This window comes from Liolophura sinensis, chromosome 7 (assembly GCF_032854445.1).
Source record: "Liolophura sinensis isolate JHLJ2023 chromosome 7, CUHK_Ljap_v2, whole genome shotgun sequence".
Classification (NCBI taxonomy): domain Eukaryota; kingdom Metazoa; phylum Mollusca; class Polyplacophora; order Chitonida; family Chitonidae; genus Liolophura; species Liolophura sinensis.
In genome coordinates, this window is record NC_088301.1 from 51,228,001 (window position 1) to 51,248,259 (window position 20,259).

The 20,259-nt window shown below is 35.8% G+C and overlaps 1 protein-coding gene across 2 annotated transcripts in view; it reads left to right on the top strand.

Annotated features, from left to right (window-relative positions):
* The window catches only part of LOC135470529 (cortactin-binding protein 2-like), a 37,557-nt gene that overhangs the window by 350 nt on the left and 16,948 nt on the right, over positions 1-20,259 (top strand). Inside the window, exons 2-6 of one of the 2 annotated variants that reach the window (XM_064749531.1) lie at positions 1,943-2,044; positions 3,195-3,434; positions 4,254-4,361; positions 5,411-6,523; positions 15,852-15,969. In XM_064749531.1, coding sequence (XP_064605601.1) covers positions 1,943-2,044; positions 3,195-3,434; positions 4,254-4,361; positions 5,411-6,523; positions 15,852-15,969 — 1,681 coding nt within the window. The remainder of the gene's footprint in view (positions 1-1,942; positions 2,045-3,194; positions 3,435-4,253; positions 4,362-5,410; positions 6,524-15,851; positions 15,970-20,259) is intronic. The other variant, XM_064749532.1, reaches the window with a different exon arrangement.

Here is a 20,259-nt window from a genome sequence, read left to right on the forward strand (position 1 = left end):
GTCATATTTATTAAATGTCAGATAGATAAGTGAACTTAATGGTGAAGACTGACTCGCTATAGGGGCCTACTTGCTGTCATACAATGCACATCAGCAGTGTAGTATGTGTTGTACAATTGACATCAACTTACTTTTACTCTTACTAATTACTAACTCGTAATAATTTATTCCTCAGGACATTTAGTTATTATTTTGTACAGATTTATTATATTGTGTTTCTTGAAACTTCTCAATAGTTACATGGCGTTAAGCTGTAATCGTTCATTCATTAGTTACAAGTAGTAAGGTAACGGCTAATCTTCGGATCAAAATGAACATGTCTATAGGATATCAAATGGTGTCTGAACTGGGAAGAGTTAAGTATGATGATTTTCTCTTCCCAGGTATGATGAATTCCAAATTGTGTATGGTATAAGATTTTGACATTATATGACCAGGCAACTATGTAATTTTATTTTATTAAGTTATAAATAAATATATAATAAATAAAGTACTATGGAATATTTTGACAGGACTTAGACTTATGGGTGGATGGAACCTGATTTAGTTTTAATAAATGTCAAAGCCCTTCTGCAGATACCTGACAAAAAACAGTCAACAGAAACTGTATTCGAATAAAACCATATTGGTCAAGGACATGATAATATCAACTCTGGAGATGGTTGTTGTACCCTCTACTTCATTTTAGATTTGCCTACCTTTATAAGAGCCTGTATACATTGTAACACCAAGTAGCTTGGTAGCTCTGAGCCGCAAAGAAGCGATTTATTATTTAGTAATGTTTGAGTGGAAACAGTTGTACATATATATATGTATATGTATATTATATATATATATATATATATATATATATATATATATATATATATATATATTAAAATATATGGTATATTTGAGTGTATAATGGTTATATAATAGTTTTAATTTTATGAACTTTTCAAAAATCACCATGTCCAACATACAGCCACCTATTTGAGCTAGCATTCAGATTTTCCTTTGTCATTTCATTTCTGTCATAGTGTCATTGGTGAAAGTTGGTTGGAAATGTGTAATATATAGTCAAGTGAAGTAGCAATGAGAGATAGCAATACCTCTGCAGAGAAGAGTTTTACTCTATTACCTTGCACCCTGACAGCTGCATTGCTCTGCATAAAAGAAAGCGCACGCAGCGCTGTGTACACGTAGCTGCCATGGCGACGTAATACCTATAGTACTTGTTGCTATGGAAGTTATGTTCACACTTTTTTGTGAAATTTCGTGAAGCGGGCCACTGGGACGTATCCAGAGTCAATTCAGTTTGTGAAAATGCTCAAACTAAACAAGCTGTATTAAAACTAACAAGTAAATTAATCAAAAATATGATTTTTTACGAATAGTTTTTTCATTCACAGACTTACAAGCTTTTAGAAAGCATCATTTTGAGTTGCATTTTTAAAATTTCTTTTTGCATAGTCACAGTGTCACCATTAGACATGTTAAAGTTTGGGATCAGAACTTTAAATGTTTTTTCTAGATATGACCTTGCGGACAGAAATTAACACTTGTGATAGCTGTGCAGAATAATTTCTGTGAAAAAGAAAAAAAAATATGAGGTGAAATTTTATTTATCAGTAAGCCTTCAAATACCACCTATTGCTACCAGTTACAGTTGTGGATGATGTCAACTCTTTATTTGAAGAAATCTTGTGCAAAATATCCTACAAGACATTGAGGCCATCTTCCATTGTGACAGCACCACTTTTTGACATGTTTATAATTATAGTGCCAGTCTAGGACATCAGACTATATCAAGTCATAAATGTGGTATAGCTTTCACCCTTTTAGAAAAAGTGCTGTGTTTCTCCCCAATAATGTGCACTCTGCCACATTTTTTACCTGCCCCCTTAATTTATCCTTTGTGGTCTGCATTTGATATGTAATCGTATTACATTTTTCCTTACAGCGCCACCCGAAAATGGATTTGAGCAAGAGTGATCTGTTAAAGTTGCTGAGTTACCTCGAAGGAGAACTCCAAGCTAGAGATGTTGTCATAGCAACATTGAAGGTATACAGTGTATCTTTGTCACCTGAATTGTCCTAAAGACTGGAAACTTACTGCCAAAAATTGGCAGAGTGAATAATGTTGTTCAGAACTCCTGTAATGTTGAAACACTCTGGTAAATGATAGTCCTGTTAAAATGGGTCATATTTGTTGTCTGTACATAGGCAAAATGTATAGGCTTTAAACAACAGCATGAGCTGCACCTATTCTTAATTCTATCAATGATTGGTTTGACTTTGAATTTGACGTTAAGTTGTCACATACTATTCACTTATGTACGATTTTTTTTTTAAGCAATGAAATAAAAAACTGCTATTTTCTGTATTGATCATGTTAAAATTTTTCCTGGTCTATATGGGGGCCTCTGTTGCTAAAGTGGTTAGTGTGCCAGCACGGTGCAATGACCCAGGAGCCACTGACCAATGTGGTTGCTGTGAGTTCAAGTCTTGCCTCATCACTTCCTCTCCGGCCATATGTGGAAATTGCAGGCCACTATCATATAAGTGAAATATTCTTGAGTAGGGCATAAAACACCAATCAGATAAATAAATAAATCAGCTAGTAAATGTTTAAAGTACAATTTACTTATATTATGGATTTCCTTGACAATGTATTTATTACAGAATGTGAAATAATTTAGAGCTTATGTGTTTTGTTTATTTTAAAATAGAAAATGTGTATATAATAAACAGTGAATCCAGAATATATTTCTGCAATGTTTACACATACATAGCTGTCAGCAGACTGATAGATATGAATTTTAATGTTTATTTGAACCTATTCTGTGTAAAGTTACCAGCAGCATTGACAACACATGTGTATTTTCCATTGTGAATTTAAAAGATGATAAAGTGTATATTTAATTTAAAATAGTTAATTTCTAAAAAGTTTAATAAAAAAAGAGACTTGAAGTTCTGGGAAAGTCCTTGTTTTGAGTCTACATTTAAATATATGTTCAAATCAATGTTACGGTTAACAGGTATTGATAAGTTACTGAATGTAAGATTTGATAAATAAAAATATTAGTACATTCTTCTAGGAATAGTGTCAGTTATGGTGTCTGATTTGTGAATTCATGTGTATATACATACAGGAAGTTCAGGTGTTGGCTGCATCATTATTTTATGTGCTGTTTTGTTCTGTTCTCTGTTAGGCTGAAAAGGCCAAACAGTTACTCTACCAGGCAAAATATGGAAGATTTGGCTTAGGAGATCCTTTCATGGCTTTGCAAAGGGACTCGGACAACATGAAAGACAGCAGTTTTGATGAAACTGCCATTAAACTGATGTACGACAACCAACTGGCTCAACTAGAGAACCTCATAGCAACACAACGAAAAGCTCAGGTTAAAATGAGGGAGCAGTTAAATGCTGCTGAAAAACGATTTCACAAGGTGTGTAGTCAGGTGCTGTTAACAGTATATTTTAAGCCGTTGTTCACACAAACATGCTTTGAACTAACTTAAAAACATAACACAGATGTTAATAGGAAGCTTTCCCTATTGGGCTCTATTCTTTTTTATTCACTACAATGTTGACTGTCATTGTAGAAGTGAAAAATTCAAGATAGTATATGTCATAAAACACTAATGTCATAAATAGATAATAGGAAGTTTTTGTCTTCCTCAGTAATCTGCCACTATTGATTAATTTCATTGGACTGATGTACGAATATTAAATTGTGAGATGGTATCGGCGTCAAAGGCACATGCCTTTCAGTTGCTGGGGTGCATGAGGTGCATGCTCAAAACTGGCCTAGGACAGATAATTTGTAGATTCCCAGCTCTCACTGCTTGTGAGGCTTGGTGACAATAAATGGTCGTTTATATTGTCTAATGTTCATTGATGACCACTTGTCTTCCACCAATATACTGGTACATACCTGTATATCACACATGGAAAAGTTCGTCAGTAATCGGTGCTTGGTCCTTGGCACTCCTGTTTCCTCCACTCATAAAACTGAGCACCATTGCATAAGTGGGAAATTGTTGAGTGTGGCTTTAAAGAAATAAATAAAATAAATGAATAAATTATGTGTTGGTATGTAAGCTTTTGCAGTTACAATCTGTTGAATTTGAGTGAATTAGCTTGACAAAAACTGTAAACCTTGAAAAAGGTAGTTAGGATCTGTCACCTCACCTAAAATATCTACTGAAGTCTACCTGTGTGCATGATGTGTATCAAATACATAACCTGTTTCTGACAAATTGTAGGCTACAGCTGAATTGGAGGATGAAAAACGCAAACATGCTCAGGATACTGCTCAAGGCGATGATGTCACCTACATGCTTGAAAAAGAGAGAGAGCGCTTAAAACAAGAGGTCTGTAATGAATTCCACCCGACTAAATAAATCATAAATGGTAGATGATAACATTGAACCCTGGATGGCAGTAGATAATGGTTAAGCATGTAGTATCAGTTATTCTGTTTAATACAGAAACTGACTCCTTTTACCTCTCACCTGTCTGCAAAATAAAACCAAGTTCTTAAATGTTAAAAATGTAGAACTGAATTTCATGAAAACAGTTATACGGGAACAAGTTTTACTGCTTTAGCTATAGACTATTATAGCTGTCTGAAACCACCTCTGATGTTAATTTTTAGCAATGTTATATAACTCTATTAAATTACATTGATAATTTTATTTTTTAATTGGGGCCTCCATGGCTGAGTTGGTTAGCGCACTTGCGCAGCTTAATGACCCAGGAGTCTCTCACCAATGCGGTCCCTGTGAGTTCAAGTCCAGCTCATGCTGGCTTCCTCTCCGGCCATACGTGGGAAGGTCTTCAGCAACCTGCGGAGGGTCGTGGGCTTTCCCTGGGCTGTGCCCGGTTTCCACCCACCATAATGCTGGCCGCCGTCATATAAGTGAAATATTCTTGAGTACGGCGTAAAACACCACTCAAATAAATAATTTTTAATCAACCATGCGTGGGAAGGTCTGTTAGCAACCTGCAGATGGTCGCTTTGAGTTCAAGTCCAGCTCATGCTGGCTTCCTCTCCGGCTGCATGTGGGAAGACCTTCAGCAATCTGCGGAGGGTCGTGGGTTCCCCCGAGCTCTGCCCAGTTTCCTCCCACCATAATGCTGACCACCATTGTATCGGTGAAATATTCCTGAGTACGGCGTGAATCACCAATCAAGTAAATACATAAATAATTTAATTAAGAGCCCTGCTTCATCTCACCATAATGCTGGCTTCCATGGTGTAAGTGAAATACAAGTGTCCTTGAATACAATGTGAAGGCCAATCAAATAAATAAAAAATTTAGTGAAGCTGTTAATTTATGTTTGTAGATTTTAGAAATTTGCATTTGTATTGGTCTGTACATATTAAAGTAAATCTTGATATTTTCTATTTTAAAATTAGGTTGATTTTGAAAAAAATCAGAACAAGCGTCTCGAGAAAGATTTGAAGAAATCTCTTGCCAGTTTAGAAGAGGAGAGAGCAAATTCAGGCAAACATAAGCAAGTTGCTCTCATGTTGATTAAAGAGAGAAAGAAGTTGGAAGACATCTTGTTATTAGAGAAACACAAGCGCAGCACTGCTGAAAGTCTGCTAAACTCAGACAAGACCAAAATTAGAGACATTGTTGACGGGCTTGAAGAGGAAAACAAAAGATCCCTAAAAATGGAAGCTGTCATGGAGAAAAAGTTAAGTGAATTTGATGTGGAGAGAGAACAGCTTCGAAATAAATTTTCACGTGAAGAAAGCCGCTCATGTGAACTTCAGGCTAGTGTTGAATCGTTGACCCAACAGTTGGAGGCTATGCAGCTCCAGTTGTCTCAGGAGCGAGCAGCATCATGTGCCAAACCACAAAGCATAGAAATAAGAAGCAGTGTGTCACCAAGCAAAACCAAAGAAGGTAGCCGAGAGGGGTCACATGCTTCATCTCAAATGGCAGTTCCTGGCCTTTATGCAACCCCTCAATTACGAAAGCCTGTGACACCTGCAAAACCTACAGACAAACCTCTTGCCAGTAACTCACTTGTGGTAGGCCAAGGAGATTTAGGACCAGCCAATACTGACACGACAAGCCCTAGAGGTGCTATAAATTCAGGAACTACTGGCTCAGCTATGTTCACGATGCCTTCTGGAGGAAAAGTCTCAGTTCATGTTGGGGGCAGTGGTGTAGGTAACTCCCCCCGCAAACCTGTGGCAGCTGGCCGAGGCACCCCTCCTCCAATTCCCCCAAACAAGCCGGTGTTAACCTCCCCTTTACCTGGGGGAATCAGTGTGGCAAGGGAAGGGGTCACCAGAGCTGTCAGCCCCAAACCAGTTCCTCCTCCAAAGGTGGGGATAGCACTGAGCAAGGATAGACCTGGTGGGGTACAATCTGATGGACAGGGAGATATGGGACAAAGGCCTTCCAAACCTGTGCAAATCCCTGTCAATCAGGTGAGCGTAGTCTCTAATCAGCCAGGGGCTGTGCGAGGAAGGAGTCCAGTACGGGACACTTCTCCATTGCGAAAGACAACCCAGGTTTGTGTTAATGCTAAGTGAAGGGAGGGACAGCATCTTTTTTATAATCCAAATTCCACACAAATAGCAGCCTCATGATCATGTCATGTTTCACCCTTGTAGTGGACTTTTTTTTATCCTAAGTTTCAAGTATTTTGCAAAAACTGTTTAATGAAATGAGTGGTCGGAGATTGAACTTTTTATGAAAATACTTCATCTGTCTAGTCAGAGAATTTATTGGTTTGCTCTTCCAGACCATGTGATGTCCTTTAAAGCCAAATCATACCAGATGTTGCGATGACAGGCAATAAAGATTCTTTCTGACAGAAGGCAAACTGAAAAAGTCCTTGTAGTCTTCATTGATGTTGTAACTCTGGTCTTTTTGATTTTCTTTGATGTAGCAAATTTCCATTTTTTTTTTTTTGTTTTGTTTAGACCAAGTCTTCTCCCTTCATAGCATGCTGCTTTCTTTTTTCTGTATACCTTGATTTTCTTTTTTATCCTTTTTTAATTTGGTAAAATCCTCACCTCATGACATCTTATACATGTAGTTGTTCTGTGTGGTTATCTTCACATACTATAATTGAACATTTGGTTTTTGTCTGATATTATCATGGAAAGAAGAGTTGCTTGATGCTGGTCATATGGGTGGTTGGTGAATCATATTGTTTAGTGATATGAATGGCCTCTCACCTTACAATTCATTTGGTTTCATCTCTTATTTTTATCTAAAGCACTGCTTTAGCTTGATATATCTCTATCTTGATTTTGCCATAATACAGCAGATGTGTGGTGGTTAAAGGAACAACCCAAAAGAACAGGATGCATGGTTTTACTTAAGACAGTAACCCTGTTGAAAAAATGTACAGGATTGTGATTGTTGATGCAGTTGTTCATACACCAGTTTTGAACAATACATAATGCAATTCCAGGACAGTATGGGATTGTTGTGAATTGTATGAATAGAAATTGTGGGATAGACTTAATGATAGGGATACCTCTTTACTTTATAGCATTGAGATTGGTTTGCCACGTTCCCAGTTTAGCCTCCAAATTAGCTGCTCTGATTCATTACACCCAAAAACCTGAAACTCGGTTCTGTCGCCTGCGCTGTCCTCAAAGTTTCAAAAAGAGATCCTGTGATCAAATGTAATTCTATATTCATATCACCTGATTATGCAAGAATAATGAACATGCAATTATCACAAATATACCCAATGCATCCACTCAGGCAGCATCCAGACTTTGCAAACAGCCATTTTCAAATCACGTCTCCATTGGTAGAATGGACTCAGCTGATATGAAGCTGAGATTATCTTTTTTTAACCGTAGATGCTTATGTTTATTCTGTTCATTATTAAAATAAAAAGAATGTAAATGTTTCTCAGTAGTCAATCTCTCTTTGAATGGTGTAATCTTATTGTTATTAATCCAAACGTTGCAAGAGTTCACTTTTTTCCGGTCAAAGCCAGCTCCTGCTGAATCAAATAACTGCAAACAAGCGAAATCTGTCTCGCTGTTGATCCATCAGATGCAATGGTGTTAATTGTGATGTTTATGATAAATATTATTCACAAATAACTAGGTGATATACATGTAGTCATAGTTACTGAAGGATTAAAGGAAACATGTTTTTATAGCACAGACCGAGTACCAGGTGGAAGAGTACAGTTACAGCTTCTGTATTTTTGAAAGCTAAGCTGGGAAGAATGAAACAGATCATAGGTCTGAAACAAAATGATACACAAAGATATCTTAATCTATTCAGTGATGATCTAAAAAGAAATGCCTATTACATGGTTTGTAGGACGTTTGATGAAAGGATACATGAAAGTGCTCAAACCCTCTAAGAATCCATTTGGAATAAAAATATTCAAGTTTCTTCACATGTAGCATATACACATAATCAGTTCTTGGTCAGAAATTAACCATAATGGCTGGTATTCTGTGTGTTTAGAGTACACCTCATCAGCTACATATCTCTGCCATAGTAATAACATCTGAAGAGATAAGAATCCCACAGGTACATGTGTGTGCAGTCACGTAAGGTAAAAAAATGTACTGAAAAAATAGCTTCATTTTAGTACAAATGTACATCATGTATATGTACGCTGAGTACCTTGTGGTTTGAGAAAAATGCCATGTATGCTAATTCCCCAAAATAAACGGCAGCCATAAATGCAAATTTACAGAACCTTATCATTATACACGTAGCTGCAGCACTTGTGCAGTCACATAGTGGGACTCTGTGGACATGCGTACTGTCCAACTCCATAATGACATGACCACCGAGTCTATATTGGGGAACATTTATTAACAGTCCAAGGACATCTGTAACCATGTTAGCCTTATTTCATTGCAAGGTGAATATATTTAAAATAGTTGAATGGGTATGTTTCTGTCATCATTGTATAATCAGTGCACACATGCACTGTAGTATGATACAGTAACACACACATTCACGGTGTAGCTGCCTTGTCAGTTTTGGGAAGAACATAAACAAGGTTGTGGGCACATACTTTATGTATATCCAACAGTTCAATTGCTAGCGAGGGGACAAATCACCCCAACAGACCAGTATCAGTTTGAAACTACATATGTGCAGACAGTCATAAAGACATCTACTCACTAACGTGTGTGCAAATGACTACTGATGGAAATATTTTGGATAATGGCTAAGTGTAAATATTTATTATACATGTAGGTATCAAATATCTGCCCATTTTTGACTGTTTCAGGGTACTTATTTATTCATTTATTTATTCATTTCAAGTGAGTAGAAATACCTGCATGCATTTGATTTTTATATCATTCGATTATTTTGTTCTTGTTTTTGAACCAAAAAAAAATTTTCATTTTAGTTACATACATGTACAATATCATTTTTGCTGTTGCACCACACTAACAGTATTAGCAATGATAATGTTTTCTATGTTCGTGTCTGTGTTAGTGCAAAGGAAACATGCATTGTGAAGAGTGAAAGAGTTTGGCCCAGACAAAATCTGTCTCAGCTTCCTCTGTACCTGTAACAAACACATCAGCAGCTGAGAAGGTGGATGGACTTTGCCATCGTCTTTCAATTTTTTATAAACAAGGAAAGAGCCCAGCTCATCAGAAGCTCTGGCTGCATCTAACCTGAAGATGCTCCTAGACAGATTGACATGTTACAAAGCATCCCAAGATGACCTGATATGTTTACAGGGTGCCTGTAAGATTCCTAAAAGTTACACATCGGATTTTTAGAGCAACACCATTGTGCTTTTTGAGTGTGTCATTGTTTATGACATTGGCATGTGTACCTAAGTTTTATTAAGGGAGCATTTCTATATAATGTACACATTTTTCGGTTAAAATCATGAATAAAAAATCAAATAGTGTAGGCCTTACCAGTTTTGACACACAAAAAAAACAAACATAAATATGTATATGGATTGTTGATTGTGATTTTTATAGCCTGGTATGAATTAAACAGAGCATGTAAAGTATGGCTTACATGGGAGGCACTTAGTAATAAAGTTATTTTAGAAGGGGTGTGGAAAGATGTTAAAATCAAGGGTGGAGTTACTCTTATTGTGCAACACACTTGAGAGTTATGGAGAGAAACTGCCCCAAACGTGCCTGATTGACAGTAAGGAACATTTAATGCAGCACTGTTCAGAAGCATATTAAAATTTCCCTATCATAAATTGATATCATACAAATTAACTAACCTGTCCTTAGATCGGCCTAACCAGAAATACAAAATGTAGTCAATGGCAATAACAAAAAAAGACATTTTCAGGGTCTACCCTACTTTGGTCCCTTTCTTGGTGGGTTTGTCCCAGTCACGTGATTTATGTGGCCACTCACAATGTCATGTCACTACCCGGTATGGAAATGTTATCATATTTCATGAACAGATATGATTGCCTTGTACTCTTTTGGTTTGGATAGTGTCACATGAGGTTAATTATTTACATAGACAACACACTTGACCTCAATTTGTGCTAGGGAAATTTTAATGCATGTGTGAACAAGGGTAAATGTTCCTTGCGATCAATCTAACACATTTGGGACTGTTTCCCTTTGTATCTCTCGCAGCTGCATTGCTGGATGAGTTACCACATGCCGCAACTACTAGTAACGAAGGTGTAATCTATTCACGAACAATTCTTCCCAACAATCTCCATGTACAACAGAAGTCATAGCCCAACCTCAGCAGAACATATTGGAACAATTCATTGGCAACAGGGCATTAAAAAAAAAAAAAAAAAAGCAAAAGAAAAAAAGGCTTGCTCACATCTGGTCTATCTACATGTATAACATAAGCAAGCCTTCCACTTAGAGGGTTTACATGCCTGACATTCACCATCAGTGAAATCTTGAAATGTTCCAAGTATTGCCTCAGAAAACTTCTAATCAGAGAAAAGATGTTGTGACAAAGACACCTGTGCTTGGTGATAATTATGGTCTCCATGCAACACTTTCAAACTACCATACGGGTATGATGTTTGTACATTGAAACTCATCACCCATCAAATTGCTGATAAAAAAGCACACAAAATAATCCAATAGTGCACATACATTATGACGACGAGTCAACAGCAAAACAGTGCTTGCTTGAAACCGAGGAATGTGACTAGGTGTACAAATTAAATCACACTCACTTTGTGAGTGGTATGGTATGCACACACCTTCTCAAAATTAAAACCAAAGCCAACATAAATGCAGTTCAGTATTAAATTTTGTACCCTTCTGAAAGGCTCTCTAGTTGCCCAAAATGCAGAGTTGTATTGCTAGCTTGATGCTAGAAAATAAAAATATTTTTAGCTAAAATTTCTTATACAGTTGTAAATAAGAAAACTTTACAATACACTGCAGATTGCAGAACTTGTACTATGATATTTCATGTTTTAAAAGAACATTGAAAGACAGTAACAGAAACATGCTGGCATTGACAGTACTGTTGTAACAAGAGGATACTACATGATGCACAATACACCAGGACCCTGAGCTCATGAGATACATGTACCTTAAACTAGGTGAACTATGGTAAGCATGCGGCAGAACTGTTTGCTGGACCAGTAGCTGCATACGTGTATATGTTTTGGGGGCTAAGGCAGCTATGGTACCTAGGAGACTGGTATTATCAATTTGGCAGCTGGCCAGGCTAGTAGACAGATACACCATATTCTCTGGAGCTTGAACATAAGGCTTTACGACTTCCTATTATTATAAGCTGCCAGGTTGTTTCGCTTCCTTGATACACTGGTATTAGACTGGTGCAATGTTTTGTGCTAAGGTAAACAATAAGACCATCAAGTTGGAAGAATAGCCAGGAAGGCATGTGATTAGTATAATACATGTATGTACAAAGATTTTGAAAAAGGCATCTACGAATAACACATCATATAAAATTAAACATAGTTCCATGCTTGCAGTTAGAGTTGGTAAATTACTACATTTTTATGAACATGTGTAAACTGACTAGTGTTCAAGATCAATATCTGTAAAAGGAGAAAAATGTTTCCACTGAGTTAAAACTTCTCATGAAAGTATCGTACCAGAAGTAGAGAGTCTACATGTACTTCTAGATTGTGCATGAAGATTAAATTTTTTTAACACATTTTGTTCAACAGTCACTGGAGTCTAAATAAATGTGCATTTGATAGGCTTCTCCCGTCATAGAGTACACTGCACATAAAGAATGGTAACATAAAATGATTGACAGAAAGTCAAGTCTGGACCTGCAGTGGTGACCTACATGTATCCAATAGCGAAGTGCAGCTTAAATGGCACAAGACCTCTAACTTTGTTGGTTTCACCTTACAATGACAGTATTACAACGTTTGTATGTTGGTACAGGTACATCATACACTTAAAAGTAACATGTAATTCACAATTCGTTCTATATCTTGATTCATTGCCATCTGGCTAAACAATGCACTGTCACAATTGCCTTGTGAAGTATTTTGGCATAAAACATGTTCATAACTTGCAAACCTGTAGTACTGCAGTCTGCTTGCAGATACACCTTGAGTATTGTATTCCATCTATATTAAGTTATTATAAATGTACTTGGTAAGTATCCACACTTCCATAACTATGCATTGGGTTGTAGTTACAGGACTCTAGTTGTTGTACATGTACCATGCAATAGTGGGCTTGTGTGTACATTAATGTACCATGTGTACTGTGTATGTACTGTGTACCCCCATGGACATTTCATGTGTAAGATAATCTGATTACTGGCAGCCAAAGTGCATACATGTATATGGTAGCCTGTAATGGGGTGTCCCATACAATCAGTATCCCCGTGTTATACTTCATTATAAACTATGCGCATGTGCTACTAGTAATTAGTTGTCGTACATGTAAATGGCTTGTGATGTTTTTGTGTATTGTTCATTAAATGTAAATGTATAAATATAAACCTTAATATTTAATTTACATACAGTTTGCCCTTAATAAAACAGCAAGAAATAAATTATTTATGAAAGATAAAATTGGGATAAAAGTATGTCTGTAAGTTAAAAAAAAAACAAAAAAAGGAAGGAATGATTCTTATGCTAAGCATAGATCATTGTACATGCATGCATGAATATCATGATCAGTTGCATAAATTTTTTTCTGAAGTATTAAATATACTTGAACAAGTATTTAAACTGGGTACTCCTAAAATAAAAGCATTTTTTAGTTCGCCTGTATACAGTATAGGTGTAGCTTATGTCATATGTCTTATGAGCATCAGCGTCCAATAATAGAGAAAGCAATGTTAAACAAAATGTTAGTGGTGGTTTCTCAAGAAGTACTGCATGTATTGAGCTCAGGATTTGCACACATGTAGAGCAGAATAGCACAAGGGGGAGATTCCATTGTTGATTCGGTGTGTACATATTAAGTGCTGTAAATTACTGAATTCCTGACTTAGTGTATTATGTATTAGAATCAGTGTTGTACAAAATGTTGGTGGTGTCTGAAAAAAAAAAAACTCAGCTAAATGTTTGCTCACCTGTAGAGCACGGTAGTATAATGGGAATTTTTCATTGTTGATTAGATGTGTACATGTTAAGTACCATAAATTACTGAATTTCTGACTTCACTATCACTGGTAGACAAAATGTTTGAGTTGGTATATTAACAAATATTTTATGTATTGACATGAAGCTTTACATGCATTCAAAGCACAATGGCACAAGGGGGATGTTCCATCACTGATGCTCTGTGAACATATTAATTACCGTAAATTACCATATTCACGATTTCGGTTCTTTATGCTTGGAGCTTAAGATTTGCATTCATGTGTCTTATTCAGGTGAGGTCTTTGGTAGCCTTGCTACCAGTTTTAAGTTTAGATTTTAAACATCAGGGTTTTTGTCATAAATACAAGAAGTGAACCATGGTATTAGTTAGTGCCCCATTCAATCACTGGGACACTAGATCAGGTAAGGGCTTATTGCCAGTAATAAACACTCTTAAATATCAAAAAGTGAAGAAAGATTCACATGTTAGTGTGATTTATAATTATTTATACTTTGTTTATACAGATATACTTGCAGGTATATATTCTACAAGTTCATTGTATGTATTGAATGATTGTAGATTCAGTGGTTTTAAGTAAACCAGGTTGTAAATTTTCATGAGTTTGAGGATCTAAAATAGTAGGGGGTGTGCAGCCAAAGACAAGTACAAGTTGTCTGTCTTGTACGATCTTTGTCTGAGACTTGTCATTTAATTTTTTATTTCACCATTTGACATGTTGAATAAGTACTGTAGTCAAAAATATGAATAATTTACATGTGCATGTAGTTATATGTGCCTAACACACTGTACTAGTGTAACGGCGACAAGTTCATCCTGTTTAAAACCATTACATGTTTATAAAACTGATGATGCTCCTATCACTTTATTTAATTGCTATAGAACTGTTGTCCATATCACTCCATGTTGTTATTCTCGTGAATATTTTGTGAAATCAGTTGCATGTTTGGTTAATGTTGTATAATGTATGTGCCAATCTCACACTTGGAATATTTCACTGTCATATGCTTTTCGGTAATTCATATATCCAAAGAATTCAGTTTTGGGAGGTGCTGTACATTTATGTACTTATTCATCTGTTGCCCTATTTGTGCATGTATCCCTACTTGTATGTATGTGTATATGACATAGTTCAGGAACATTCCTGACTTTCCCCTATTCTTTCCTGTAATGTCCATGTAGCAAATTAGTGCACAGATCCATAATGATCATGTTCATTTGTGTTTCATATTGATTCACTATTTTTAGCTTGCAAGATGACGCATTAGAAAAGAAAAAATAAATCCCCGATGATCATCTGTAATGTTTTTTCCTTCAGCTCTCCTAGGGTACATGTATGTTAAAATATTGGATGTTAAGGTTATGAAGTTATATCGTGGATGATTCATAATGTGAGAAGACAGCTTAATATTACAAATTGCTTTCTTTTTAAGAAAGGCTTTGTTATGTGTTAGTCAAATGTGCAAGATCCATCATTTTCCATACATACATACAAGTACAGTGCTGCATTTTCTATAAATATCATGGTTAGAGTTTTCACTGTGAGGTAGACAAGTTAGACAGAATGACGTCTTTATACTGTAGAATGCAGTTAAATTATGATGTATCCTAACACAGTCAAATGATTTGGGGTTTTTCCTTTTCCTAATTCTATGTCTTTTAGCCTGATCATATCCACTCTACAAGAACATCTGATTAGCTATGTTCATAGGATTTATTTGGGGAAATTGCTAGAAAGAATTTTTTTTCTGTATTGAGCATGAGATACCATGTAAAGTAAGTCAACACAAGCAATTTGAAACATGTACCAATATACATTATAAGATGTAATATACTTAACTTATTTTGAAGGCCAAATAGAATGCTTCCACAGAAAATTCTGACCTGTTTTATCCACATAATTGAGATACTATAACTTGTTAACAAAGTATGCATACTACCTTTGGCCTTGTTCATATGTTCATATTGATGGTAATGAGACCTTTTTCAATTTTTTTTTCATAGCTTGTAGCTATATTCACTACAAGTACCATGCATCTTCTTGTTTAGTCATGTAGTTGAAGAAACTAGTAGTTTAAAATGGCCATGAGTTATTGAAGTGAATTTAGTGTAAGTGTAAAATAAGACTCGGACCTCTCCCAACTACTGTGTTGCCCCCTGGCAGACTTTTGGAATCTCTGATCTCCCTCCCCCTCTTCCTGATCTCGTTTGTCTCCCCCTCCCTTTTCTGCCCGAAACCTACAGCTACTTTTATACGCTATGAATGTTGTTTGCATCTTGTTGCATTTTGATATTGGCCCTGTAGATTGCGCTCTCTGCTTTGTTCCAGTCCATGACTGTCTCTCAGTCTTCATCTGATGGAAGTGTGAGTGGGTCCCAACCTCACCTGGACTTTTTGGGGCAAGAAATGGCAGACCTCCAACAAGTTCTTATTTCCATGGCATCAGGTAATGTTGGTAACTTTTCTTGTAGTCTTTCTTTCTTGTGCTGGAAGCCTACAATCCTGTATTTGTGTCATATATGTGATACATGTTTTATTTATCAAATCTACATTATTTAGTTTTATTATAATAGTATCCCTCACATATCTGTGTAATTGTTCACACAAAAGTTTGACAGAAAACACAATGTAATTAACCTGCAATCCCATGTATACTAAGAAAACTAAAAAAAAAATATATGTTTATAATTTTTCATTATGGGGAAAGTATTAACTTCAAAGTCCTACAACACAGATCTAAATTGTGTACATGTACATACAAAAAACATAAAATTTTCTAAACGACTACAGAAAATGTGCATGTTGCTGTATGTATACCAGGAACTCACGGCCCAAAAGTTTGGTCGTCTGTCTCAGACTATTATTGGTGGACATGCATACATGGGTGGAAACATTCAAAGCTCAAATTCTGTGTCACATAAAGTCATAACATATACATGACAATACCACATAAACAAAGAAGCATGTATAAAACTACCGGCTTTATGGGTTGTGGGTTGTATCAAGTTTATGGTATCAAGAGCCATTATGTTTGATCTGCAAGTTTCATACACATGTAAACAGACAGATTTCTGAAAGCAACCCACATGTACATTCAGACACTATTTCTTACTGTTTTCAATACCTGTGTCTGTTAGACATCACATATACGTTAGACATTGGTCTAACATGTGACTTACATGTAGTAGGTTACCTTGTACATGTAATCAGCTTGTGCTTTGTAACAAAATATATCATGAAGACCATAGCAAAAAACAAATTAAGCACTCAAGGGTGTGAATAACTGATTAATTTGCTAATGGTGAGATTGCATGAGGTTGACATTTACTGTGTCTGGTTAAACGTGATACGACAATTTGGATGTTGCGACCGGCTGTGAAATGAAGTCAAGCCCACCCACTTGAGTTGCCTGGAAATGTCATCAAGAAGAATTTTAGATTGAACCATTAAAACATGGACATAATTCGGCCCAAGCACAGAACTGTGTTTTAAGGCAATTTGGGTGGATACCCTGGTGTTATGTAAAATTCCAGTTGCATAGCATGTCCACATAAATAGATGTTTTGTACACCCTACAAACTGCTGAATTACTCTGACATTTTATCAGAGCAGCAAGTTAAAATTCAAGTTTTTCTTTGAATTAACTCTGCATTTTGTGGGTTTCCCTACCAATTCAGAAATATATCAAATACATGTATGTATATAGAATACATCAGAGTGTACGTGAATTGGTTTCTTCAGTAATGCTTTTGATCAGCTGTAGTGGCAAGTAAATTGTCAGCTATAAAGATAAAATGGTGATAATAATTGCTCAGTATGTTTTAATATTTTTAGAGTTGTGCAGTAAATACATGAATACAAGACGAAAAAAATAAAAATGGTGACCTTGTGTCTCTGTTTGAACAATAATGGGGTGTCAAATATCAGAGAAATGTCTGTGAAAAAATACTCTTGTTACATGAATTCTGTGGTGCTTACATGGCTGCATGTTGTATGTTGATGTATGTGAGTGTACCACTTTATCTAAAGTTTCTTATCTGCTTGAGGGCTCAGAGCAATAACCAAATTATGACACAAATCGATACAGTGAACGTGTATGCCATCAACCTTCAGCGCAGTGGATGGCATTGAGGATGATTAGGGAAGACAGATAAGAGGTAGCTAATGGATTTCTACCAGGCCAGATTTAGATTTCTCTGTTGGGAGATGAGAGCACTCTGGTGGCGGCGTGACGTCAATCATCATCAACTGGTTTTCCCACATACACATCCACACTCTTATAGCTGTTGAATTATTGCTCTACTGCATATACATGTATATTACAGTCAACAAATATACACCAGTATAATTGTACTGTGCTGCTAGCCCAACTGATCACAGTGGGAAAGTGTGTATTATACTGACCTTTGCTATAGGCATCTCTACACGTGCACAGATTTAAACCATTAATCAGGGTATTATGTTAAAAAAATAAAGAACAAACAAGAATATAACATGCTTATATATCAGGCTTATATGTACTTTGGGAATCATGTTAGACTGGCAAGGTGAGGCTGTTCAGGTGAGAGACTATATACTTGTACATATACGTACGACATGTCCTTGGGTTGATATTCACTGGTTAAGGGCTTGGTTTCAGACACACACATGTATGCATGTACACATACATGCCAGCATATATGTGCCAGCATTTTACAGTACATGTTTGTGTTAGTGTACCTTCACATTGTTCACCAATTATATTATTTATACATATATTATTTACATTGTATAATATAAAGGTCATATATGATCCCTTCCTGCAATTGAAGTGAAAGTCATGTATTACAGTGTGAAAAGGTTACATTTGACTATAATATTGGTTTCAGAGAAAAATGTCTATGAATAACGAATGGTATAGTACTGTAAAATATAAATATAATAAGTTAAATAAGTTGAAAAAAAGTAAGTTAACAAGAATTTCACTTGTGTTATAAGTAGAGTAAACCTACAGAATCTTGTATCAGTCACCAGTGGAAGTCTTCAGGTTGAGTATGTGACTGTAAAATTCAGTGTCTGGATACTCTTAAAATTTCATTTTGTGGTTTGTCAAACATTTTCAGATTAACAGCTGTTTCACTTCCATGGTAAAGAAAAATGTTGTTGTTATATGTTTAGTTTTGGTTAGATTAGAATTAATTTATGATGCGATGGATTATTTTTTGTTCACTGAGTTAATTTGAGTGCATGTGTATGTAACATGTTACAGCACTTTTGATTATGCATGACTGCACAAAATTCTTTTATTTGAATACGTGTTTACAATTAATGTAATGCACAGTCAAAAAATAATCAAAACCTGAAGGCACTGTATCATTTAATTTTTGATGTAATATGAATTTCGAAATTATCCTTTTCGAAAATCTTACTTGTAGCTGTGACCAAATGTTGTCTGTTGTGATGGTTCAAAGTACAGGCATAGCTTATGTCGTACCCCAAGCATTGACGTCTGTGTCCAATAACAGGGGAATCAATGCTAAAGAATATGTTAGAAGTAGTATCGTAAAAGGTACTGCATGTTTTGAGCTCTACATTACTCTACATGTATGTTTTGCATACATGTAGAGTAAAATGACACAAGCGCAATTTTCCATCAAAGATGCAATCTATTTGTATTAATTACCGTAAGTTGCAAAATTTATGACTAAGTGCATACAAGAATCAATGTTAAGGTAAATGTTATCAGAAAAAGTAATGCATGTATTGATCAGAGGTTTTGCATGCTTGCAAAGTGCAGTGACACAAGGTTATGTTTGTTGATGTCCTGTGTGCATATTAATTACTGTAAATTACAAAATTCACAACTTCCGTATGTACTGTATTGATTAGAAGTTTTGCATTTATGTGCTTCCTAAAGGCGAGGTCTTTGGTAGCCTTTGCTATAAGTTACATCGTCACAGTTGTTGGCATCATAATTTCCTTTAGATGATTCCACTAATCTCTCCTATACTTGAGCTGTTCGTATCTTGCATTATCAAATAGTAATGCATCAAAAGAAAACATATTTTAAAGTCAGTTTCATTTTGGCAGTAGTGGTAATTTTGTATGAACACATTCTTGTATGCCTTTAACACTTGTGCTACATTTATTGTGTTTACTTTTTATGTACTGAAAAGTGTGTGGTGGTGATGTTTGTGTGTACATGGATTTTAGATAACCCAGGCAATATTTTATCGATTTTAATGGCCATCTATTGCACCTGATATGTCTTCATAATTTTAAAATTTTTGTTTATATCATGGTTTAATTTTGTTCACATTAGATTTACTCAGAAGGAATCTTCCAAGAGTTTGGGTGACAAGAATTACCATAGGGTTAAATCATTCTGTGGTCACTATGATGTACAGTAGCTATGGGTGTACCATGTGCATGTATATGTACAGGTATTTTGCTCTGTCCCCAGAAAATGCAGATAAAACACACAATGTCTGATGAAAACAAAGGATGGAAAACCATATTATTTAATCGCCGTTATAAATTCCATGTAGAGTGTTTCATATGGTCGATATGTTGTTACTCCTGACATTTTACACATATTGGAATGAAGTTGAATATTTAATCAGCATATCTCATTTATAATGGAGTAAAGGGACACTTTTGTTTCTGCCTGGCGCTAGTCTTGCATGATGTGGAGCGCACTATTACCGACACATTCTGATCAGAAATCAATATATACATGCACATGGATGTTGTACAT